We start from the raw sequence: 27,318 nt of genomic DNA, 5'->3' as shown, positions 1-27,318 counted from the left end.
ATGCACCAATGCGTCAATCGACTCTAGAGGGCTAATGATAACTGGAGCTGTTAGCAGATAAGAAAACGGGGAAGTTCAGAGATACAGGGAAGAACACACAGATCATGCCATCTAACATGAACAGGGTATTTACTGAAAGGCAAAGCACATTTTCTGGCATTATCAAGAATGTACAACTTCAAACGGTTTCCTAAATCAAATACAATTGAACACAAATCATTACACAATATACAATGATAATGATAACAAAACATAGAAATCATCAAATATCAATATCTATCACAGCAAAAGTGAAACAAGACCCACAGGAGGGTATATGCGACGTGTGAACAGCAAAACATAGCAGGTACAGTTGAAGTAGGAAGTTTACATACACTTAGGTTGGAGTCATTAAAACTCGTTTTTCAACCACTCCACAAATTTCTTGTTAACAAACTATAGTTTTGGCAAGTCGGTTAGGACATCTACTTTGTGCATGACACAAGTCATTTTTCCAACAATTGTTTACAGACAGATTATTTCACTTATAATTCACTGTATCACAATTCCAATGGGTCAGAAGTGTAGGTAACTAAGTTGACTGTGCCTTTAAATAGCTTGTAAAATTCCAGAAAATGATGTCATGGCTTTAGAAGCTTCTGATAGGCTAATTGACATAATTTGAGTCAATTGGAGGTGTACCTGTGGATGTATTTCAAAGCCTACCTTCAAACTCAGTGCCTCTTTGCTTGACATCATGGGAAAATCAACATAAATCAGCCAAGACCTAATAAAACAAACATTGTAGACCTCCACAAGTCTGGTTCCAAATGCCTGAAGGTACCACGTTCATCTGTACAAACAATAGTACGCAAGTATAAACACCACAAGACCATGCAGCCGTCATACCACTCAGGAAGGAGACGCGTTCTATCTCCTAGAGATGAAAAAAGTGAAAATCAATCCCAGAACAACAGCAAAGGACCTTGTGAAGATGCTGGAGGAAACAGGTACAAAAGTATCTATATCCACAGTAAAACAAGTCCTGAAAGGCCGCTCAGCAAGGAAGAAGCCCCTGCTCCAAAACCGCCATACAAAAGCCAGACTACGGTTTGCAACTGCACATGGGGACAAAGATCATACTTTTTGGAGAAATGTCCTCTGGTCTGATGAAACCAAAATAGAACTGTTTGGTCATAATGACCATCGTTATGTTTGCAAGCCGAAGAACACCATCCCAAACGTGAAGCACGGGGGTGGCAGCATCATGTTGTGGGGGTGCTTTGCTGCAGGAGGGACTGGTGCACTTCACAAAATAGATGGCATCATGAGAAAAAAAAATTATGTGGATATATTGAAGCAGCATCTCAAGATATCAGTCAGGAAGTTAAAGCTTGGTCGCAAATGGGTCTTCCAAATGGACAATGATGCCAAGCATACTTCCAAAGTTGTGGCAAAATGGCTTATGGACAACAAAGCCCAGGTATTGGAGTGGCCATTACAAAGCCCTGACTTCAATCCCATAGAAAATTTGTGGGCAGAACTGAAAAAGTGTGTGCAAGCAAGGAGGCCTACAAACCTGACTCAGTTGCACCAGCTCTGTCAGGAGGAATGGGCCAAAATTCACCCAACTTATTGTGGGAAGCTTGTGGAAGGCTACCTGAACCGTTTGACCCAAATTAAACCATTTAAAGGCAATGCTACTAAATACTAATTGAGTGTATGTAAACTTCTGACCCACTGGGAATGTGATGAAATAAATAAAAGCTAAAATAAATCATTCTCTCTACTATTATTCTGACATTTCACATTCTTAAAATAAAGTGGTGAGCCTAACTGACCTAAAACAAGGAATTTTTACTGGGATTAAATGTCAGGAATTGTGAAAAACTGAGTTTAAATGTATGTGGCTCAGGTGTATGTAAACTTCCGACTTCAACAGTATGCATACGTTCCATAATGTCCTGGCTAGCTTGGTAAGATTCATATACTACTAAAATAGAACTGTGTGATAGGAAATTGCACAATGATAGCCTATTTCATGAGCTGCATAAAATAGGTATGCTCAATATTATGATTAACCTATTGCTGAGGGAAATTCTCATTTATGTAAGAGCAAGTCGCTAAGGAGGAATAATGATGCTCATTTCCCCCTATAAGTGGTTTCCTTTCAACCTTCAGGAGATGGAATGCATCGAACTGCAGTGTTGCAGATGGAATAATAACCTTGCTGCTTTTAAGTGCAATACCGGCAGAGGCTCAAAAAATAGGCCAAAGAGGACTCTCAATTATGAAAAAGCTATTTTAGCCTTTAGCGCACTCTAGTGGCAGCTATCTGTAATACAGACATGGTATTGGCACAGTACTGTTAGTACCACCAATGAAGTCCAAGGGAAATGTACCCCCTTCTCACTGGTTGGGTTCCGACTTTACTTCTATTAATACCTCCCTTAACTACACATCATGAGACATCGCAATAGGTTCCCTTTCTTGAGCGCATCACACAGATAGCACATACTCAGTAAGAGCTTCTATAGACAGACAACACCAGCCAATATCAGGAAATACAAGACTAGCTAATGCACCAGATACCACAGCAATAAGAGAGAAAATAGCGACACGCGTATTTGAACAAAGTCTCTCCTCTAGTCCTATATTACCTGAATATTTCTCTGAACATTAGCTAAATGTGTGAGTTATGTAAATGTACAAAACAGAAGAATATAGAGAATATAATTTCTAAACTGCTGGATTTGGATGATATAATAATAATAATAATATAGAAAAACAAAGGTAAGTTTAATACCAGTACACTAGAGTATACAATTCACAGAATAACAATAACAGGCAAGGTAGAGAAGACTGACATAACATCAAATAATTATCACAAAAATGTATAGGGGGTAAAAATCATGTAACATGTGGGTACTGTGTGTTTAAAGTAGGCATTTCAAGGAGTAGAGCTGCATGGTTTTTGGAGTGTGTAGAGGTCTCCCTCTGTCGAGGGGCTTTCCATATCAATGGAGACAGATGGGATGGAAGGTGAGGATGTGAAGCACAGAGACATAATGGCAGTGGAGGTGTAGAGTAATGCAGACGCTTGCCCAATACGAAACATACCTCATTGTCTTTTTAGTCACCGGATTCCCCATTATCCCCCCTTCCTGTAAGTATAGGATCCTACATGGACTTTTCACAGCCTACATTTATACTTGATATTGCTTTGTTTCTTTTCCTGTTACATTCACAGAATAAAATGTGATACTTATGATACTCAATCCTACATAAAACATTTTACTGACAGAAACGGAGGTACCTTTTCAATATCTTTGTAGCTAGTGATTGTTCAAGTTCAAGATGCATGAGGCTTGGCTTGATATAATTAGACCTAGGCTACTCCAAATATAATGTATCAGTCTACAACATGGGCCCAATCCCGAGTTACTGTACACATATGGCATCAATTGATGATCGACTGGTTATACAGTAAATCAGCATCGGGCCCTATGTGATCAGTCAGAGTGAAAGATAATCTGTATGTGGGTCAGTCAGCCTGCAACACACCCATCTATTCAATTAAACACATAAAATCCTAATATTCATAGATAGATGAGCCTCGGGCCGTATTCGTAAAGCATCTCAGAGTCGGAGTGCTGATCTAGGATTTTGTCCTCGCTGTTCATATAATTTTATCCACTATGATCTTAAAGGCTTATCTGATCCTAGATCAGACAGCACTACTACTCTGAGACACATAAAGATGCAGAAATTGCTTCATCATTTCCTGGTTGCTAAAATGCTAATAGTTCGCCTAATTTCAGTTTATGTTGCAAAACAAGCAAGTATAGTGTAGTAAAGAATCATTGTACCATCTAAACCGCTGTGAAATATATTTTCCATAAACAAAAATATTGTATTTTCAGTTGTTTGAAGCTGGTTTACAAAACTTAAAGTAAAAGACCCAAAAACAAAACTTAAGAATGCGAAGAATAGAAATAGATAGAACATATCTACCGCTTTTTAGACGTACTTTCAATGAGAATTACAGACCTATAACTCACATTTCGATGTGAATATGGTTGGGTCGCCCAAAAAGTTACATATTGTAGCTTTAAAGAATACAGGCCCTGGTTTCCCCACTAACACCATTAATGTCATATCACACTCAGATTGGTCTATAGACTGGTCCTTGTAAATGAACACTTGACACCGGGTACAACCAAGGAGAAGAGTTTAACCATTTATGTTCATGTGACCACAAAAGCCCCTTGGTGGTGATCTCACAATGGCAACCAGGAGGAAATACATCAACAGCATCTGTAGCTTTTATGTAGCTTTACAAAATATATTCTTAGTTCACCTGGTGAGATTGATTATGAAATAGGTGTTACTACTGTTCTCGACCCACTGGAGGGGTGTGTAACCATGAGCATTATCTGTGAGCCTGGGGTTGCATCCCAAATGGCACGCTATTCCCTTTATAGTCCACTACTTTCGACCAGGGCCCACAGTGCTCTGGTCAAAAGCAGTACAGTATATAGGGAATAGGCTGCCATTTGGGACACACTGCCAGAGTTTGTACTATCAGGCTGTGGTAGTGTGGTCTGAGAGGGAGCAGACTTGGCAGTGCAAAAATCGTTAGCATGAAATGCTAGCAAAGTGATTATGTGACTCCATTACTGTCCCATAGCTTTGGAAACTGTACACAGCATTCACTCCACCAGCCTGGCACTTCCTATATAACACTCTATAACAGCTGAAAACAAGTGTGTGTCTGCCTCTTAGAAGATTAAAACATATATTTTTTAAAGTATGGTGGTCATTTGTAACTATTCTTCAATTACAAACGCTGATGTAAACATGGACGGTGTCCCATCTCACTCATTCCTATTAGAACCTCAACAGTGGCCATCGGAACCAGAAATACATGGCGCATATAGAGAGAAAGAGATACAGTATTTATACACTGAACAAAAACATAAACGCAACATGTAAAGTGTTGGTCACATTTTTCATGAGCTGAAATAAATGATCCCATAAATGTTCCATATGCACAAAAAGCTTATTTCTCTCAAACTTTGTGCACTAATGTGTTTACACTGTTAGTGATCATTTATCCACCTGGCAGGTGTGGCATATCAAGAAGCTGATTAAACAGCATGATCATTACACAGGTGCACCTTGTACAGGGGACAATAAAAAGTGCCGTTTTGTCAAACAACACAATTCCAGACCCACAGTTTTGAAGGAGTGTGCAATTGGCATGCTGACTGCAGGAATGTCCAACAGAGCAGCTGGCAGATAATTGAAGGTTCATTTCTATACCATAAGCCACCTCCAACATCGTTTTATATCATTTGGCAGTACATCCAACCGGCCTCACAACCGCAGACCACGCCAGCCCAGGACCTCCACCTGTGGGAGCGTCTGTGTGGAAAAACACATTCTGATTGGCTGGACCTGGCTCCCCAGTGGGTGGGTCCTACAGTATGCCCTCCCATGGCTGCACCCCTGCCCAGTCATGCGAAATCCATAGACTATGGCCTAATGAATTTTTATAAATTTACTGATTTCCTTCTATGAAGTATAACTCAGTAAAATCTTTGAAAGTGTTAACTTTATATTTTTGTTCAAAACAGCTCTGGCTGTCATCCACCATGAACTGATCTTTGATAACGGAACTTGATTGGCAAATAAATAACCATCGCTAAAACCCTAACATATCAGTCCCACACAAATAAGAATCTTTTACATAAAACCTCTTACATTAAGGCAGACAACTGTGTAGTAAACTATCAGAAATGGCAATGAAATATTTTGTGAAATACCAACTAGTCTTCCTATACTATTCATTTGTCATTCTACAACTGTGTACGCCATCCAGTGCAGGAAACAGTTTGACCCTTGACCTCCATTCCGTAACACTAATGACATACTCAATAATCCGGTCAAATCCCTAGTGGTGTTTTGTTCCTAATTTAGACAGTCCACTTCCTCTAATGGTTCTACCCCCACATGACATCACACACACACACACACCATTTGGCTGGATGTGAACGAAGCTGCAGGTGAAGCATGAGTGGCTACAATGACACCCTTTATAGTGCACTACTTTTGACCAGGGAGCCAATAGGGCTCAGATCAAAAGTAGTGTAGTGTATAGGAAATAGAGTGCCATTTGGGAACCAGAGAGACACACACATATGCAGCATGACATATGCCATTAGCAGAGTGAATCTCTGTGGGGTAAAATGCACATAGACAAAACACAGATTTAATGGAAGATACCAATGTAAAAACTTAACCACCAATATTATAAATACAAACAATTATTACAACGAATGAAGTGAATAAAACAGGCAGGGTGACAGGATGAGGACAATACAGTGTGAGTATGTTGAGCAGTGCATTAAAACATATATGTATCATGAAATATTCTCACACACACTAAAGGTATAGAATATCCTGTATACATGTGGAAATGTACATCTGACCTCATTGTGGTACACAAAGTGGCATGACTGTTGTAGATAATATGGCTGACATGACTAAATAAACAGGTACAGTAACTCAGACAACCTGAAACACTGAAGGAAAACAGTTTAGGACACACTGTCATAATGTACACATTCTCTGTCACACACACACACAAAATGGAATGACCCAAAGGCTGGAGTTATTTTCTCACACAAGCGCTACACTACTTCCCACACCTCCAGGGCTTTCTGGTGCCAGGGGGCTGCCCTCCCAGCCCCAGTAGGGTGACCCCGGCCCTGACCGTGGGGGTCCTAGGCTTCCTCCTCCAGCAGACCCCTCTCTGTCAGGTGGGTCTTAAGGGAGTTGAAGATGTGGAGCTGCTGGTCCAGGCGCAGGGCTAGGAGTTGCTGGACCACCTTGGCAGGGTTAGGGCCCCTGGAGACAGAAGATTACACAACGGATCACATACAGGGCGATATTTTGACAGCACAAAGAGGTCTCCAAGAAAGGCCTGGTTAGTCAAACTGGTTGAGGCTGCAGCTCATGTCTCTATACAACAGCAGATCCACTGGGAGAGAATCACAAATTATAAACTGGGTGGCTGGAGCCCTGAATGCTGATTGGTTGACAGCCGTGGTATATCAGACGATACAGCACAGGTATGAAAACCTTTATTTTTACTGTTGTATTTGTATTTATTAAGGCAGCACCTACTCTTTCTGGGGTCCAGCTAAATTAAGGAAGTTCATAACATTTTAAAAACATTACAATACATTCACAGACTGTGCCATCAGGCCCCTACCACATATATACAATACAACATCCATGTGTACGTGTCTATGTTTGTGTTGCTTCACAGTCCCCTCTGTTTTTTTTATCTGTTAAAAAAAATATTTAAAAAATATAATTTTACTGCTTGCATGAGTTACTTGATGTGGAATAGAGTTCCATGTAGCCATGGCTCTATTTAGTACTGTGCGCCTTCCATAGTCTGTTCTGGACTTGGGGACTGTGAAGAGACCTCGTGGCATGTCTTGTGGGGTATGCATGGGTGTCCGAGCTGTGCGCCAGTAGTTCAACGATGGTGACCAGTTTATAATAGCAATAAGGCACCTCGGGGGAGTTTGATATGGCATTCAGAAAGTATGAATGACTTTTTCCACATTTTGTTACATTAACGCCATATTCAAAAACTAAAACAATTCTACCCCCATAATGACAAAGCAAAAACAGGTTATACATTTTTGCAAATGTATTAAACATAAAAAACTGAAATATCACATTTACATAAGTATTCAGACCCTTTACTCAGTACTTTGTTGAAGCACCTTTGGCAGCGATTACAGCCTCGAGTCATCTTAAGTATGATGCTTCAAGCTTGGCAGACCTGGATTTGGAGAGTTTCTCCCATTCTTCTCTGCAGATCCTCTCTGTCAGGTTGGATGGGGAGTGTTGCTGCACAGCTTTTCAGGTCTCTCCAGAGATGTTTGATCGGGTTCAATTCCGGGCTCTGACTGGGCCCCTCAAGGACATTCAGAGACTTGTCCCAAAGCCACACCTGCATTGTCTTGGCTGTGTGCTTAGAGTCATTGTCCTGTTAGAAGGTGAACCTTCCAGTCTTGGGTCCTGAGCAGGTTTTCATTAAGGATCTCTGTACTTTGCTCTGTTCATCTTTCTCTCAATCCTGACTAGTTTCCCAATCCCTGCTGCTGAAAAACATTCCCACAGCATAATGCTGCCACCACCACGCTTCATCGTAGGGATGGTGTCAGGTTTTCTCCAGACGTGACACTTGGCATTCAGGTCAAAGAGTTCAATCTTGGTTTCAACAGACCAGAGAATCTTGCTTCTCATGCCTTTTGACAAACTCCAAGCGGGCTGTCATGTGCCATGTGCCCGCTTGGCTTCCATCTTGCCACTACCATAAAGGCCTGATTGAGCTCCAGAGTTCCTCAGAGTGGACATCTGGTTCTGAAAGCCCTTCTCATTCGATTGCTCAGTTTGGCCAGGCGACCAGTACTAAGAAGAGTCTTGGTGGTTCCAAACCGCTTCCATTTAAGAATGATGGAGGCCACTGTGTTCTTGGGGAGCATATACCACACCCCCCCGCGCCGTATTACTTAAATATAATTATATATGTTTTCACCTGTTAACACATCAGCATTGTCAGCCAAAGCAATTAATAAGCCTGTGGTGTTCTAGCTAGTTACCTGATGAAGCTGGCGATGTAGACGTTGACGAACGTAGCCATGAGGTACTGGCAGTCGAAGCGGTCCATGATGCCACCGTGACCGGGAATTGTGTTGGCAAAGTCCTGGAATAACAGGCCAGACGGACATGGTGACATCAGGGCAATAGGGCATCAGAGCAGAGGACAACATAACACACAGCTGGTGCACTTCGGAGACCCTTTGCTCAAGCAAAGTCAAAAGTAAGGCAATGCAGAGACGGCGTGAAACTACAGTGGATCACAAACTACGGTGAAACAACCAAGTGGTTCCGGAAGCATAGATCATGAGCACGGCCAACTAAGGCTACTCAATTCTAGTGAGTCCACCGGGCCCAGTGATAACAGTGGTGAGGGGTTCTGACAGTCACCTTGATCTTGAAGGCCCTCTTAAAGCCGCTGGCAAAGAAGCCTCCGAAAGGTCCCATGAGGGAGGCAAAGGCAGACAGGGAGATGCTGTGAATCTGGAATGGGTAGAGGCGCAGTGTGGGCTGGAGACAGAGAGAGAAGAGAGACGTTAAACTGGTCTCACATATGGTCAAACCGTTTCGACAAAAATAGGACAAATAAGGAGACATTTAGGACAGGGAAGGGAAACTGTTTTGAAGGCCCTCAGATCAATGTATTTTATTTTTTTGGAACTCTGGGTCTCAACTTAACGTTGGAGTTAGAATAGTGGAATAGTAGAATGCGTAAGGTGCCATTTCAAAATGTGGTTGTGTATCAACAGTTTCTCTCTTGTTATGTCGGTCACTGATAGTCACTCAGCCCATGTCGGCTAACATTTTTTCAGATTGGTAATTTAGTCTAGCGGCCAGCTATCTAAACTCGTAGTAATCAAGGTCAAATTAAAGCCCGTGGGGCCACCATTGATTTCGTTAGTCAGTCTCACTCAGATATCATATTAAAAACTGCAAATCTTCTCTCTGCCCAATAGCAAAATGTGTATAATTGGAGCAAACTAGCTTTAAAACAGCAACATTCTCTCTCCAACCCATGGCAAAAATGTGTAGACTTGCACAAAATTAACTCTAAAAATGTTTTGTTTTTTTAAATGTTCTCTCTGGTGCACCTTAGACCAGACAGAGATCATAAGCAGAGACCAGCCAACCAGACGGAGAGAGAACAGATCAGACTCACCCATCCAGTGAGGGACTCGAGGGCGGCAGGCAGGGCATAGTCCTGCAGCTGGAACAGGTCAGAGGGTTCACAGTCCACCTCAAAACTGTTACGGTCGCTGTTAAACTCCACCGGACACACAAAGAAGCTGTAGCCCGCCATCACATAGGACAACTGGATAGAGCAGGAGAAAGGGAGTAAGATAAGACTAATAGACACATTTAAATACAAAACTTTTGCACTTAGTTATGGCAATTTCTTACCAGGATCCCAAACACAACAGTTGAAAAGAATCCGCCAATGAAGCCCTCCCAGGTTTTCTTAGGAGACAGCTGCACGGAACACAGCCACGTTAACACATTAAAGAGTGTTCAAACCTTGGAAGATGCAACGTACCCATGACATATTCATAGGATCGCTACGTTGCCTGTTGACCATAGCTGTGTGACTGACAGTGCCAGTCTTGCTAACCTTAATGAGTGGAGTACGTCCAAAGAAGAAGCCAAACATGTAGGCCATGATGTCATTGCAGATCACACAGGAGATGGGCACGATGAACCTAGACAGAGAAGGAGAGAGGAACTGGTATCAACAACTGGGGCATATTCAATGGAGTGTCGTACGTTGTGCATAGCGCAGACAACTATTTACTCTACAAGAGACAGAGCGTGTCTCTTCTACACCGTTCATTTCCCTGAATGTTCTGTAAACAAGCCCCTGCCATGGTGCAATTACATCAGCTAATAGTATTTTTCACTCTGCAGTCGGCTTTCCCACTAGAGGTCTTCACGGATCCACCGTACCCGAATAACCGAGAACTGACCTGGGACCAGAGCGGGTCCGGATCCAGAATTCTAAATACATGTCATGGATCTGGATCCGATCTGATATGATTGTCACTGGTGTGTGTAAATTGGACTGACCGTACAGATCTGAACGCGACTGCTGCAGTAGAGAAATGTTATAATGTATGCTGCTGCTATTGCGTTTCACGAGAGTGGAGGGTGGCGCGTGTTGCCGTCCAATCACAAAGCGGTCAATAGGCTACAGTCATAGATCCACCGTGCGTGGCGAAAGTTAGGAGATATCTAATCAATGGAAGACGGAATTAAAAGTTAAAGGAGGAGGATAGGCTACAACGACCAATAGCCAACAGGTAGGCTGCTACTTTACATTCTGAATTAAGTTATTTGTAACGGTAGGATGAGATGGTGCATGAACTGCAACCTCAATTAGCCTAACGTTAGCTAGCTTAACTAACTTCTCCCGGTTTGACGCTACTATAGTGCGAGTCGGCTTGTTGCAGTCTCCTCTCTCCATGCCTGCTCCCCAGGAACACTCGCTCACAGTACAGCCCCTCCCCAGCATGCTAGAGCGGCACCTCTCTCGTCGCTCCCTCCTCACTGACTTTATTAGCTCCGGAACTTCTTTATGGATAGGCGTTCAGTCAACAGGACAGTTGTAAATCATGTAGCGCCGTCTGTCATGATCTCACATTTTAGAGAAACAACAAATGTCGGTACATATAAATGTCTTATATCGGCTGAAAGCTTAAATTCTTGTTAATATAACTGCACTGTCTAATTTACAGTAGCTATTACTGCGAAAAAAAATGCCATGCTATTGTTTGAGCGCTCCTAACAACAAAACACTTTTCACGTGATAAGTTTGATAAATTCACCATGTAATATAAATGTGTCCTTCACGATTTGCCAAAATGTGCCTGGGTGACATCACACTAAATGTCATGTAGCTTACTCATACTTCAAGTTATCAGTCTGAAACTTGGCACATACACTGCTGCCCTCTTGTGGACACCATCGGAATTGTGATGGCTAGATTTGGGACCTTTCTGTTGCATTTCAAAGATGGTGGTAGGAAAAAAAATGTTTTTCCCCCTTTGTATTTTCTTCTACCAGATCTATTGTGTTATATTCTCCTACATTCAATTCACATTTCCACAAACTTCAATGTGTTTCCTTTCAAATGGTACCAAGAATATGCATATCCTTGCTTCAGGGCCTGAGCAGGCAGTTAGATTTGGGCGAAAACTTTATTTAAAAAAAAAAAGAAAAAAAAAGGGGGCTATCCCTATAAAATAGCTTAAAACATTTATTTTCTGCTGTTCCATCACTCAGATCCGATTGGACCGGGTCTGGATCCGACCAGGTCTGTTCGGGAACAGGCCCGTGAAGACCTCTACCTCCCACTGTACAGAACAGAAAGAGTGGGCTGAGTGAAAACACTCCATGTATTAACCTCTGGGTATGTCCCAAATGACACCCTAGTCCCTATATAGCCCATTTTAGACACAACCACTGAATTTGCCCTCCCATACAGTGGAAACCAACTAGTGGTCAGAGATCTGATTAGCATTGCTGTTTACAATAGTTATGTTCTCTGTGTGCTATATGTTGTGGGCTGTGTGTGTGCATGTGAGAGAGGGAGAGGCAGGGACATTCCTTACCAGATCATTCCCTCAAACAGGTTGTGGATGATGAGGTGGGACTGGGTCACAACGATCAGCAGAGTTACGTGAGTCCAGCCAAACTGTCAGGGAGGAAAAACAGAATTACATACATATATATATTGTCTTAAGATCGTGTAGTATAGGATCTCTATAGAAAAGTGATATTGAGGAACCCAAAAGTTGGAAGAAAATGATTCAATTACTGTGGTATTTACACATCTCTGCTTATTTCTAAGTGTTAATGACGTGAATGGCATTTGGCAGAGCAATCCTTACTTATAGGCGTGTCATCATTGCTCTGTGGTCTTTGCAACAACACAAACAGATCCTAGAACCACTCACGTTCAAATCTGGACCTGGAAGCCAGTTTCACTGCTTAAACCTCCCCCTCCCATTCTTGTCCACTAATGAGGGTCTGATTTAGACCTGGGACACCAGGTGGGTGCAATTAATTATCAGGTAGAATAGAAAACCAGCAGTACTCTGGACCTCATCTGACCCTAAGGGTCATCTATGAATGTTTGAACATCTTGCCCATGTTCTGTTATAATCTCAACCCCGCACAGCCAGAAGAGGACTGGCCACCCCTCATAGCCTGGTTCCCCTCTAGGTTTTGTCCTTTCTAGGGAGTTTTTCCTAGCCACCGTGCTTCTACGTCTGCATTGCTTGCCGTTTGAGGTTTTAGGCTGGGTTTCTGTACAGCACTTTGTGACATTGGCTGATGTAAAAAGGGCTTTATAAATAAATGTGATTGGGTAAAATTTAAATACCGCTGTAGACGAAGTCCTCAGGCCAGTCAGTGTGTGGCAGTTTAGCTTTAATGCAGGTGTTCAGAGCTCACTCCCTCTCACCGATTGATGTGTTACTGCAGTGTACGGTGCATTCGGAAAGTATTCAGACCCCTTAACTTTTTCCACATTTTGTTATGTTACAGCCTTATTATAAAATTGATTAAATACATTGCTTTCATCAAGCTACACAAGGACAGAGCGAAAACAGGTTTAGAAATGTTTGCAAATAAAAAAAGACCTTATTTACATAAGTACTCAGACCCTTTGCTATGAAATTCATATTTGAGCTCTACAACTTGGAGTCCACCTGTGGTAAATTCAATTGATTGGATATGAATTGGGAAGGCACATACACCGGTCTATAGAAGGTCCCAAAGTTGACAGTGCACGTCAGACCAAAAACCAAGCCATCAGGTCAAAGGAATTGTCCGTAGAGCTCAGAGACAGGATTGTGTCAGAGCACAGATTTGGGGAAGGGTAGCAAAACACATCTGCAGTTTTTAAGGTCCCCAAGAACACAGTGTTCTCCATCATTCTTAAAATGGAAGAAGTTTGGAACCACCAAGACACTATCTAGAGCTGGCCGCCCGGACAAACTGAGCAATCGAGGGAGAAGGGCCTTGGTCAGGGAGGTGACCAAGATCCCGATGGTCACTGATAGAGCTCCAGTTGCTCTGTGGAGAAGGGGAAAACCTTCCAGAAGGACAACCATCGCTGCAGCACTCCAACAATTCAGGCCTTTATGGTAAAGTGGCCAGACGGAAGCCACTCCAAAAAGGCACCTAAAGGACACTGACCATGAGAAACAAGATTCTCTGGTCTGATGAACCCAAGATTGAATGCTTTGTCCTGAATGCCAAAGGTCACACCTGGAGGAAAACTGGCACCATCCCTACGGTGAAGCAAAGTGGTGGCAGCATCATGCTGTATGGATGGTTTTCAGTGGCAGTGCCTAGGAAAATAGTCAGAATCAAGGGAAAGATGAACGGAGCAAAGTAGAGAGAGATCCTTGATGAAAACCTGCACCAGAGCACTCAGGAGCTCAGATTTGGGCAAAGGTGTACCTTCGAAACAAGACAACGACACTAAGCACACAGCCAAGGCAACACATTAGTGGCTTCGGGACAAGTCTCCAAATTACCTGAAAATAGCTATGCAGCGACGCTCCCCATTCAACATTTGCATTTATTAATGGATCCCCATTACTCTTCCTGTAGTCCAGCAAAATTTAGGCAGTTTATACCATTTTAAAAGCATTAAAATACATTCACAGATTTCCCAACACACCATGTCCCCTCAGGCACCTACCCCACCGCTAATCTAAAGTACAAAATCCATGTGTACGTGTGTGTATAGCGTGTGTGTTATCGTGTGAGTGTATGCATGTGTCTGTTCCTATGTTGGTGTGGAATCACAGTCCCCGAGGTTCCATAAGGTGTATTTTTATCTTATTTATTTAAATCTACATTTTACTGCTGGCATCATCAGTTACTTGAAGAGACCTCGTGGCATGTCTTGTGGGGTATGTATGGGTAGCCGAGATGAGCGCCAGTAGTTCAGACAGCTCGGTGTACTCAACATGTCAATACCACTCATAAATACAAGTAGTGATGAAGTCTATCTCTCCACTTTGAGCCAGGAGAGATTGACATGCATATTATTAGATCTCGGGCTATGTCCAAGGACCAGCCGTGCTGCCTTGTTCTGATCAGGTGTGACAAAACTAGGCCTGTAGGACCTGCATTGTTGATAGTGCTGTTAAGAAGGTAGGGCAGCGCTTTATTTCAGACAGACTTCTCCCCATCTTTTAGGTACTGTTGTATCAATATGTTTTGACCATGACAGTCCTCAACCTGCTTAATTCCCACATGTTTTATTACAAGATTTAGTTGAGGATTAGGGTTTAGTGAATGATTTGTTCCAAATTGTATTTACTACTTACAATGCTTTTAGTTTTAGAAATAAATTAAATTACTTTAACTTCCCTCTAAGACTGGGGGCACACACTTTATAGTAAGTAGGCTTAAATTGAACATATGGCAAATAGGAGTGGCAATATCGTCCGCTATTATCCTCAAGTCATTTTCCATCAAAGTTGTCAGACCCCAGTGGCTTGTCATTGTTGATAGACAAGGACTTTACAGAATTCAAAATTACAATGCTTGTCTTTCATAATTTGTTCAGATATACTTGGATGTGTAGTGTCCGTGTTTGTTGCTGGCATGTCATCCCTAAGTTTGCTAATCTTGCCTATGAAAAAAATCATTGAAGTAGTTGGCAATATCAGTTGGTTTTGTGATGAATGAGCCATCTGAGTCAATGAATGATAGAGCTGAGTTTGCCTTTTTTCTCCGAAATGTAATTTAAGGTGCTCCAAAGCTTTTTACTATCATTCTTTGTTATTTATCTTTGTTTCAGTGTAGTTTTCTTTTTATTCAGTTTAGTCACATGCTTTTGAAATTTGCTTGCCATTTTGTTTGAACAGCCAGACTTATTTGCCATTCCTTTTGCCTCTTCCCTCAACCATACAAATGTTCAATACTTCATCAATCCAAGATCCAATCCAAGATTTAACAGTTGTTTTCACTGACATGTTCTTAATGGGTGCATGCTTAGTAGTTACTGAAATAAACAATTTCATAAATGTGTCAAGTGCAGCGTCTGTTTGCTCCTCATTACACACCACGGACCAACAAATATTTACATCAACATAGGAATCACTACAAAACGTATTGTATGACATCTTATACACTATATTAGGCCCAGCATTATAAACTTTGGTTTTCCTAGATATGGCTACTATATTATGATCACTACAGGCAGTGGATCTGGATACTGCTTTCAAGCACATTTCTGGTTCATAGGCACATGATGACAGTATACAATATCTGTAGGATCAGCAGAGACATTCAGGGCAGTTAGAGGGACATAAATTAGGTTAGTTACATTGTATCTACCAACGCCCCTGGTGTAATGTACATTTGCTGAAGAATTATGGCAATTCTGCATCACAAATGGTAGGGATTAGCTGAGCTGGGCTTGGGTCATTGATAAGTCATTGTCTCAACACAGCCTTATAACGCTGTGAAAGGATAAAGGAACCCAAATGATTTGGGTGGATCCCATCCTCCTTATAAAATGTGTTTTGTTTCCAAAAGGTATCGAAATTGTCAGAAGTTACACTCACTGAGCTGCAATAATCACATCGCCAGTTGTGAGGAGAAAGAATCCTGCTAAAGCATTCAATGCCACGATTGAGAGGGCACAGGTCCAGATATGGGTCTTTTGTTAGTGTCTAGCAGAGTCAATCAGCTCTTTTAAAATCCAGTTTCAACTGTTCAGAACTGCCGTTCATAATGTCATTAAAAACCCACATGGACTACGATAGAGTCGATTTCCATGTCGTGACGTAGTACATTCGGGAGCAGCTTAGTAATGTAAATTTACTTGAGCTCCGGGATAGGACATTGTTTTTGCACCAGGAGCGGTCACATTTCTTACCATGGAGCTGCCAAAAATCACAGCTGGCAAGAAGGACCAGGAAATCTGCCCACTCCCACGGTTCACAGGAGTCGGAGAACCTTTTATGGACGGGCGAGAGGCATGATAACTTGAGCCCGTTGCAGGCGTCTGACAGATGGAGAAGCCCCGTTCGATCCAGAGCAGGGCTGAAGGTTGCCGACGTCGACATCGTAGTAGTAGGCACTGCGGCCGCAGGCACAGGCACCCGAAGCGATGAACGTGCAGGAAGCTCAGGCTCCAGGAGAGCGAAACTATTCCTTGTTTGATTCCACTCTGGGCCTCTCGTTGGGAGTTTAAACTGCTTTGCGGGAGGTCGCTGTCTTCGACTTCCACGGCTTGTGACATGTGACCATCGTTGATTGCCTTGCTCCTCTTGCTGTGCTCCTTCAACTGAATGGGGAGCTCCGGGCAACACCGGCAAGTTGGATAACGACAAACAAGGAATCCAACAAGCGTGAACGCCATCCAGCCACCGGCTTAGAAAATGTACACATTCCACTCTGCGTTTTTTCCAGTTTCTTACGAAGGCTGGCGACCTGTGTGATCAAGGAAGCAATTGCTGCATTGGAACTATCAGTGATCCGGATTGTCCCGAAACAAAGCGTAGTAGATACAGCTCCTATAGCGCTGAAACCATTCATTTATTTCTCCAGACAAAAAGGGCTCCATTGCAAAACTAATTTAGTACCAACTTCGTTAGCTTGATGGCTAGCAGATTAGCATCTCTATCAAGCAGGCCTCAACCTTTGTTAAGCAGAATTCCGGGACAAGACATAGCGGTCCTAGCTGTTAAAAGCTTGTAGCGTCATACCCAAGAAGACTTGAGGCTGTAATCGCTGCCAAAGGTGCTTCAACAAAGTACTGAGTAAAGGGTCTGAATACTTGTGTAAATGTGATAGTTATTTTTTAATATATATTTGCAAACATTTCTAAAAATAACTGGTTTTGCTTTGTCATTATAGGGTATTGTGGGTAGATTGACGTTTTAATCCATTTAGAATAAGGCTGTAACGTAACAAAATTCCGAATGCACTGTGTTTCCTTGCAGCACTCAGCTCTTTCACTGCCTTACATGGTCAAGCCAGAGCTCAGAACACAAAGCCTCGAGCTGTGTGTGAGTGTGAGAGAGAGAGAGAGAGAGAGAGAGAGAGAGAGAGAGAGAGAGACAAAGGCAGCAGATAAAGTGCCTTCAGAAAGTATTCACACACCTTTTTTCCTCATTTTGTTGTGTTACGAAGTGGGATTCAAATTGATTTGTCATTCTTTGTCAACGATCTACACAAAAAACAAACCTCTAAGTGGAAGAAAAATACAACACTAATATATCTTTACTAGATAACTATTCAACCCCCTGAGTCAATACATATTAGAATCACCTTTGGCAGCAGTTACAGCTGTGAGTCTTTCTGGGTAAGTCTCGAAGAGATCTCCACACCTGGATTGTGAAACATTTGCCGATCAAAATTCTTCAAGCTCTGTCAAATTGGTTGCCGACGATCATTGCTAGACAACCATTTTTTTTAGGTCTTTCCATACATTTTCAAGCAGAGTTAAGTCAAAACTAACTTGGTCTGTGATTAGCATCATTCAGTTTCCCATTTCCAGTCCTTAATGATTACAAGCATACCCTTAACATGATGCAGCCACGACTATGCTTGAAAATATGAAGAGTGGTACTCAGTAATGTGTTGTATTGGATTTGCACCAAACATAACACTTTGTATTCAGGACAAAATGTGAAATGCTTTGCCACATTTTTTGCAGTATTACTTTAGTGCCTTGTTGTAAACAGGAAGCATGTTTTTAAATATTTTTATTCCGTACGTTTCCTTTTCACTCTGTCAATTAGGTTAGTATTGTGGTCATTTAACTAACTGTTTTAGAGTCCCCATTGGTCGCCTCCCGAGTGGGCAACAGTCTAAGGCACCCGGGTTCAATCCCAGGCGGTGACAGAGCCGGCCGTGACCGGGAGACCCATGAGGCGGTGCACAATTGGCCCAGCGACGTCTGGGTTACGGGAGGGTTTGGCCGGCCAGGATTTCCTTGTCCCATCGCGCTCTAGCAACTCGTCGCGGGCCAGGCGCCTGCAAGCCGACTTTGGTCGCCAAGCTGGATGGTGTTTCCTCTGACACATTGGTGTGGCTGGCTTCTGGGTTAAGCGAGCAGTGTGTCAAGAAGCAGTGCGGCTTGGCAGGGTCGTGTTTCGGAGGACGCATGGCTTTCTACCAAGTACGTAGCGGAGTTGCAGCAAAGGGACAAGACTAACTACCAATTGGATATCACGAAATTGGGGCGAAAAAAGGGCTAATAGTACAAATATATATAATTTTTTTAAACACATTTTTTTGTTTGTTTTTAATAGTCTTTGTAAATAAAAGTATACCATTGACTAGAGAAGACCAGCCAAGCCTGGTATATAAAGTGCAGTGGTGCGTAATGGTTTTACAGTTTAAAATAAATCTCACTGCTCCGTGGTAAAGGTGTCAATTGATCTCAAACACTGAGCAGAAGCAATTATATATAAAATATCACCATAGTCTAGTATAGGGATAAATGTAGCTGATACTAGCCGCCTCCTGGCTTCCAAAGGAAAAAACAGGCCTTATCCTAAAATAAATTGTTACGCAAATGTTTTGTCCTGAACTTATTTAGGCCTGACATAACAAAGGGTTTGAACACTTATTAACTCAAGACATTTCAGCTTTTAATTAGTACAATTTTCTAAAAACAATTCCACTTTGACATTATGGGGTAATGTGTGTAAGCCAAATAAATAAATTGAATCCATTTTAAATTCAGGTTGTAACAACAAAATGTGGAGAAAGTCAAGGGGTATGAATACTTTCTGAAGTTACTGTAGATCTGGGGTTCCCAAACTTTTTCCCTCAGGCCCCCATTACAGCATTGGGGAACCTTGTGCAATCTGCTATTACAACTTTCAACAGCAAGTTGAAAGTAGCAATGTGGTGGAGAGAAGAACCCCTACTGTGGATGAGGCCCTGGTCTTATGTCCTGGAACGGACCCAGAACACTGTTGGAGGGCTTACACGTTTTTAGGCCGGGCCACATCAATAACATAATAGTAGCCAAGAGGAAGAAGGCTCATATAATACAGAACACACAAACACTATGCCCAGTACACTACACATGCACACAAACACTCACCATGTAGAACTGCAGGCGATAGTGTTTCTTCACCAGGCTCAGCACAAACATGCAGAAACCTGCAAAAAACACAAAGAAGAGGGGAAACAAGTCAACAAAGCATTTTGGGGTTAGCCTGTTTTTAGTAGTTATTGTCATTGTTTGCTTTCAAACTGAGGACCGGTAACTGCATCCTTGTATATCATCCTGAAAACTCAATATTCAGTGACGCATTAATGCCAATTTGGTTCTGTGTTCAGAGGTTAAAAGCCTGCCAAAGTCAGTAACAGATAAAAAGACAATCATGTGAATGTGCAGCATCGAACTCTTTATTTCTTACAGTTCCAAGAATTCTATTCTTCCCCAAAGCAGAGTAAGAAGACAGCCTTCTGAGTAAGAGGCTTTTACTGAATCAAACAAATTAGATCAAGCCAATGTGACTATAATCCAGTTAGGACAACTTGGACATCTGAATATTGGATGGCAAGACATCCATCCAATTCACATGATTTGGTTAGATGGGCTTCATCAGAGAAGAACAAAGCTAGCCTGGTCCCAGATCCGTGTGTGCCGTCTTGCCAACTTTATGGTCATTGTGGCGGCCACGTCACAAACAGATCTGGGACCAGGCTAGAACAAAGCACACAGTGTTCTGCTAGTTTATCTTTATAGAACTAGCTGACCCTGTGAGCTCATTCTATATTATCTGGCAGTGGGGATATGGCCCGATTACCTTAAAAGCCTTTTCCTGTCAGCATTGTCAGCATTTCCACAGTAAACGACCTGGCCAGGTTTTTATATGTACCCAAAGGGAGGAGTGAATGAAGGAGGGGTGGGGTATTTCCTTTCCTCTCCTTTCACCTTGAGGCACGGAGTCGAGGTGTGATCATGCAGTCTAAAACAGCCGTTAGCGAGTCAAGTGCTGCCTGCCTTTACCACATCCTGCTGCCATTAACTGCCATACTGCTGCACCAACTGACTGAAAGCGGGAGGAGCAAGTGAAGCACAGTGGATCTTCCGTTTGAGACTTGTACCAAACCCGTAGTCAGGTAAAAACTGATAGAAATTGCAGAAGCTCCAATAGTGACTAAAGCAACACTAAAAGTGGAAAAGAGGACTGCCCTTCTCCCTCCCGTCTCACTCAATACTCCCTGAAAGCATATATCCATATATCCTGCCTGGCCAGATCAGTGATCAGGAAGGAAAACACAAGGAAGCTAGTTAGAACTTGAGCCACAGCCTCACCAGTGAGGTACATGGCAAAGGAGATGAGGCGGTGGTATTTGCTGAGGATGCGCAACGGCTCCTCCCTCTGCACCAGATTAGAGAAGTAGTCCGTCACCGTCTCGCCGTAGAAGAAATAGTTCACACACAGTAGGAAGTACCTGAGGGGGAGGATGAGGAGGGGAAGGAGGAAGGGGAGGTCAGAACTGTTGCAACACAGAACACAGATCAACTGCACTATGCACTCCAGTCTAGAAAAGTCTGGTGTAAAGGTGAACTTTGGAGTTTGCATGCATCTGAAGCCATTAAGGGACATTATGGGTTCAATATTTACATCAATAATGTTAAGAGCTTTTCACCAGGTTTTTCCAACATAGTGCAATGTGAATGGCAGGAGACCACGATCATACTACAAATACCATCCCCACTACGTTGGTTAAAAAACTACACTTCTATATACTCAATTTGATCAGCTAACAAACATGATATAGTCTATCTGCTGATTGGTTTAATAAGCTAGATAAACACTAAAGTGGGTAAACATTACCAAGACCAACAAATCTCAGGAAGTCTGCAATGAAATAAAACATGCAATTCATTATTTTGGGTGGCCAAATGGTTAGTTGCAGTTTAACCTTAAACACAGTCATAGAACTGTGTATGTGTGTGTGTGTGTGTGTGTGTGTGTGTGTGTCTCACCAGCTCAACGTTCTGAACCAGGGCAGGTGGTAGGAGTGGTACACACTGTAACCAATGTGGATGATTTCTTGGAAGCATTTGATCTGCACACACAGCACCTGGGCAGAGACAGATAATCCAATATTACTGCAAATATACAACGGGTCTGTAATAAATTACTGAGGTTTGCCGATGACTGTCTGAGTGTTGGTATCATCTACATGGAATTCCCCTACCATACATTTGATATCGCTCTGACAACAGCATCTGGTCTGTGTATGATTCCTCATTGCTCAAAACCATCTAATTTAATCATACACATTTGGACATGTCTTGTGCTATGACCATTTAGAGTTTGTGTTCTCGATTTAGTTCCTGCAGTGTCGATGTGGCAGCATGCTTTCTCCCTCCCAGCAAGTCCAACAGACCATTAAAGCAGAGCAAAGAAAAGCATGTTATTTCCACTGACCTACACTCTGAACCTGAAACTATTAAAGGACAGACCCAATTAAATCCCTCACCCTCTCCTAGCGCTTTGTTTCTGCAGATCTGTAAGGTGTGTTAGCAACATGGTAGAAGTGCCACCGATGCACTGCTTTTACCTATCCTGAACCTACTGATCTGGAAACGGCGAGGGGCCAAGGGAGCGGGGTAGGGAGCGATTTGTGATCGGCTAACAAACTGGACTGACAGGAGGCTTAGGGAGGGAGGAAGAGCACTCACAATCAGCATGAGCACCATGGGGCCCAGGTAGATGATGAAGAAGAAGAAGGAGATCATGGCCAGAGTCAGGATCCCTCGCACCCACCAGTTCTTCCATCTGAGAACACACACAGTTAATACCCGTATGCGGTGTTTAATAGATTGTGAAATGAACACAGTGAAATGAAGAGGGGAACAATAAGCATCCAAGATATTTGTTGACCAACACATTCCTAAAGAATGTCAATATAGGCCGACACAGATCAATAGGAATTATATTGAGTATATCAGGTGCGGTTTCATAAGCATTCAATTATCCATGACTGAACAGCAGGATGTTGTTAGGAAGGAGGAGCAACAGAAAACAGTACAAAAAAAATGATTTAGGCTTTGTGTGTCCCAAATGGCACCCTATTCCCTATAAAGTGGCACTACTTTTAACCCGAACCCTGTGGGACTCAGGCACCGTGTGTTGTGAAACTATGATCTTTCCCTTGCTCTAAACAATTCCCAAACTGGATGTTGGGATTACCATGAGAAGGTAGTAAATAGAAATCTGTTACTTTGGTAGTGTTTACCGTGAGGACAGTCCAGAAAGGGCTTTGTTGAGGACTTCGGGGGTGTCATCAGCAGGGACTGGCACTCCCGGGGGTCCTGTATCAGGCTTGCTCTCACTGTCAGATGCCCCATCCTTCTCTGCTTTCCCCTCATTCTCAGATCCCTAAAGAGAGACAGAGACGGGGAGAGAGTGAGTCAGACAATGTAAATAAACACAGCTAGCTACCTATGAGGAATGCTCTCACACTTCCTTTCTAGCTCAATTTTTTTTTGTCAGTGAATAAAAACATTGCAAGGAATCTTGTAGAGCTTTCCTGATTTGGTGTTAGGATATTCTGCATGATAAATGTAGGTCTGATAGCGACAGAGAAATCAATATATTTCAGTGTCTGTCTGCCCCTTGATGCTCTGAGAGCTTTTGTTGTGAAACTGCATTAATCTGGATGACCCTCTACTTTTCCGTGGTAACAGTCACCAAAATGTGTTATCAGGAGACAGCAGACTGCTGTAAAGTCCTCGTTGTCGCTCCCCCCCCGGGCGCTACCAAAGTAACACTTTTGTCTAACCTCCTAATAACACAACAGATAGCTGTTAGCCTACACGATTTCTATCTTGGTTGCAAACACACACACACACACACACACACACACAGCAGTAGCCATCAAGCTGATGGATCCTCCAGGCTCGCTGGTTTCCATGGAGACCATATCACGTCAGTCAGGGTGCCTTGGTTAAAAATAGCCCCTCCTTTCACACAAACAACACTCCTGCTACTGAAGAGACAATTTTCATGTTTCCTGTGTAGGAAAGAGTACCACTACACTCTTTCCCGTTTCACATCAGAAGCAAAAGATTTATTCAACCATGTTAAGTAAGTAATGTAGGCCTATGCTATTTCTACCTTGTCTTTTGACTCCTGTCAATCATGCAAGCTTAGGCCTACTCTTCTAAATTTGGCTCATATGGTTTCAACAACAACAAAACATTGAGGGTGCAGATGACAGACAACTTGTTTTCCATGGAAAGTTGCATCTGCAGTCAGGGAACTCCTACAGTGACATATGACTAAACCGAACCATAGACAGCACAGCACCACAGCTCTATACCACTAGCACAACACAGGCCTGCCTGACAGTTGTTAACACTATCCTTCTCTTCACCAGTCAAACCCAGATTGGAAGTAATGTCAATTACTGATCAAAAACCACAATGCAAGGCCCTATGCCAAGCCACCCAGGACTACATTCTACTGAAGCAGGAATGCAAGGTGATGTGTAGGGACACTGAAAATCTAATAAAGCCCCACAGTGGAACTGTGTCGACTTAGAGAACAGGCAATACACACCAAAGCTGCTGGACACTATCTATCTTTATTAGAACTTATGAACACCCTTGACTTTAACATATAACTAATGTTTCTTTCTTCAAAAGAGCCCACAACGGGCATCAAATCACATTTTATTTGGCACATGCGCCGAATACAAGTAGACCTTACAGTGAAATGCTTACTTACAAGCCCTTAACCAACAATGCAGTTAAGAAAAAATATATGAAAAAATGAAACAAATAATTAAAGAGCAGCAGTAAAATAACAATGAAGAGGCTATATAGAGGGGGTACCGGTCGGTACAGAGTCAATGTGCGGGGGTACCGGTTAGTTGAGTTATTAATGTGACTTATGTATAGACTTATGCATAGATAATAACAGAGAGTAGCAGCAGCGTAAAAGGGGGGGTATGGGGAGCAATGCAAATAGTCTGGGTAGCCATTTGATTAGATGTTCAGCAGTCTTATGGCTTTGGGGTAGAAGCTGTTTAGAAGCCTCTTGGACCTAGACTTGGCGCTCCGGTACCGCTTGCCATACAGTAGCAGAGAGAACAGTTTATGACTAGGATGGCTGGAGTCTGACCATTTTTAGGGCCTTCCTCTGACACCGCCAGGTATAGAGTTCCTGGATGGCAGGTAGCTTGGCCCCAGAAATGTACTGGGCCGTATGCACTACCCTCTGTAGTGCCTTGCGGTCGGAGGCCAAGCAGTTTCCATACCAGGTAGTGATGCAACCAGTCAGAATGCTCTCGATGGTGCAGCTGTAGAACCTTTTGAGGATCTGAGGACCCACGGCAAATCTTTTCAGTCTCCTGGGGGCAAATAGGTTTTGTTGTGCCCTCTTCACGACTGTCTTGGTGTGCTTGAACCATGTTCGTTTGTTGGTGCACACTAGCTAAGTTGAGGCAGTCATGGAAGTCTATTTGTATGTGGCTACAAATGTGTATGTGGGTTGTCCTTCCTGCAGAGTTGATTGGCCTTTTCATTTCAGCCTAGCTATCGTTTGAGTTGAAATCCAACCCATACATTGGAAAAACTAGGCAGAGTTTATGACCAAATTGAAGGTCGTTCCACCTCAAAAAGAACAAGAGGATTGACACCCACCATCAGATTGTTCTGAAATCGTTTCTGTTGATAGAAAGTAAACAGATAAGATTATCATTCCAGCAACATTATTTTTGTTGAAATAATTTGATCAAGTGCATTGATTTCTCAGAGATCAAATTATATTTAAACAAAATAATATTGCGTGAATACTAATCGTACCTGTTTCTAACTACAGAAACGATTTCAGAACCATCTGAGATGGTGGGTGTTATGGCCTGCTGAAATGACATGGAACGATCTTCGATTTAATCAATTGAATACCTAACTTTAGCTGCCCTCTTTGACCTGGCAACACAGGCAAACGTTAACGTTAGATAAGATAGATAAACAGCTAACCACTGAAGTAAACGAGTGCCTTTCATGTTAGAACTAATGTTAGCAGCAAATCAGCATCCATATCATGTTGTTAACATTTTATCTATGTTTTGATAGCAAGCTAGCGCAAATGTATTAATTGCAGACGTGGCTGGTCAACTAGCTAACTTGCATTTTACACTAGATATAGTTTACTAGCTAAAACATGTGCTATAATTACTATATCATAATGTGTGGAAGGGTCTCGCTGCATCATGTGCATGTAGCGGATGTTTCTCTTCCCTTGGCTAGCTAGCTAGCGGTCTGTCCAAACGGCAATCCATAAACACTCCGTACCTTGTCTTCGGATTGTTGATGTTGTAGGTCGTTTTCCGTCGTTCCGCGGTGCCGTAGCTCTGTCATTTGTGCAACTCTTGTCCAGGCTACTACAGAGGAGTGTATGTTACGGCTTGCTAGCTATTTTATAACCTTTGCTAGCTTGCTAAATAACAAATACGCCCGTTTGGTTCGACAGAAATTATTCTTTGCCCCAGATGATGCACGTTCCTTTCACTGCGTTGCCCCTCCCACAAAGTCGTTTCCCGAAGTTGCTAAATGGTCTGAGTTGCATTCTGTATCGCGACGTTTTGTAACGTTGCTTTGCATTTGGTGCGAAACACTCTTTAAAATCCACTTTCTCTTGTCTGTTCTAATCTAGACTTGAATGAATTCCAGAGTTGGTCTGCTGGTTGTGGTTTTTGGGTTGCGTATTTCATATGCATTATTGTATATATCACTCTGCTGGTAGTGGGTTACAATTCATGTATATCGAATCTATCCCGGCTGACCTTGGAGGCATTTTGAAAATGATATATTTTTGTTTTGCAATTGGAATTTTTCACGCTATGTGGCAGCAAAGGCCCACAAATGTATTGAATGAGTACTGTGTGAGCGTGCATGTGTGTGTGTGTGTGTGTGCTTGCTTGTGTGAGTGTGTGTGTGCCTGCATGCTTGCTTATGCGTGCATGTGTGCCTCTCCCTCCCCAGGAGCACAGGGATGTGTTCAGCCCTGTGGCGTGATAGGGGCACAGAGCTGTATAAATACTTAATGGCTTCCTGCAGAGTCAGAGTGAAGGGAGAGCAGCACTGCAGACAAAACACAAATGCTACGTTTTTAAGCTTCTCAGGGCGTTTCCCCTCTTTCCTCCTCTTAATAGTCAATGTGTCATCTATGTGTCATCCACAGAGCTTCAAAGTCTGAAAAGTAGGCTAATAATTAACTACAATTTCTACAAAAACATCAGTGCTCATGTGAAGTAGGTCTACTGTGAAGTAATGTTTTTTGTTTGTTACTTCATTTGATTCTTGCGTAAGTCCATTGAGACCCCTCTCACCACTGTAGCCCATGCTGGAGCACAGCACTGAGATGTACGACTCATCAAATACCCCTGTAGTGCTGAAAGAGATCAACCAATCTATAGCGATACAGGTGTGCAGCATGTTACATTTCATTTTTGGATTATGACTGCAGTGTTGTGTATGTGATCTGTGGTATGTGGCGTTGCTTCTCCTGCAATATGTGGCACCCGACTTTGCCCAGTCATGCTATATTACGTGTTGGGTGCACGGTGGTGTGATGTCTTGCTGTACTGTCTGTCAGTGGCAGAATTTGGCTGGGATTCCTCAGGAGCTCCAACGCG

The 27,318-nt window shown here is 42.6% G+C and overlaps 1 protein-coding gene across 1 annotated transcript; it reads right to left on the bottom strand.

The window, feature by feature from the left end:
• Positions 1–4,206: 4,206 nt before the first annotated feature.
• LOC110525868 (phosphatidate cytidylyltransferase 2) lies at positions 4,207–26,226 on the bottom strand. The gene is made up of 13 exons (XM_021606340.2): positions 25,976–26,226; positions 22,912–23,054; positions 22,355–22,451; positions 21,653–21,750; positions 20,975–21,114; positions 19,751–19,809; positions 12,270–12,352; positions 10,274–10,361; positions 10,066–10,134; positions 9,824–9,976; positions 9,055–9,174; positions 8,667–8,770; positions 4,207–6,891 (listed from the first exon to the last, which is right to left on the bottom strand). Exons 1-13 carry the CDS (start codon positions 26,039–26,041, stop codon positions 6,768–6,770), a joined length of 1,344 nt encoding a protein of 447 aa, XP_021462015.1. The 5' UTR covers positions 26,042–26,226; the 3' UTR covers positions 4,207–6,767.
• Positions 26,227–27,318: the final 1,092 nt, after the last annotated feature.

Source organism: Oncorhynchus mykiss, chromosome 6, assembly GCF_013265735.2.
Source record: "Oncorhynchus mykiss isolate Arlee chromosome 6, USDA_OmykA_1.1, whole genome shotgun sequence".
Classification (NCBI taxonomy): domain Eukaryota; kingdom Metazoa; phylum Chordata; class Actinopteri; order Salmoniformes; family Salmonidae; genus Oncorhynchus; species Oncorhynchus mykiss.
This window is presented reverse-complemented; position numbering and strand designations above follow the sequence as displayed.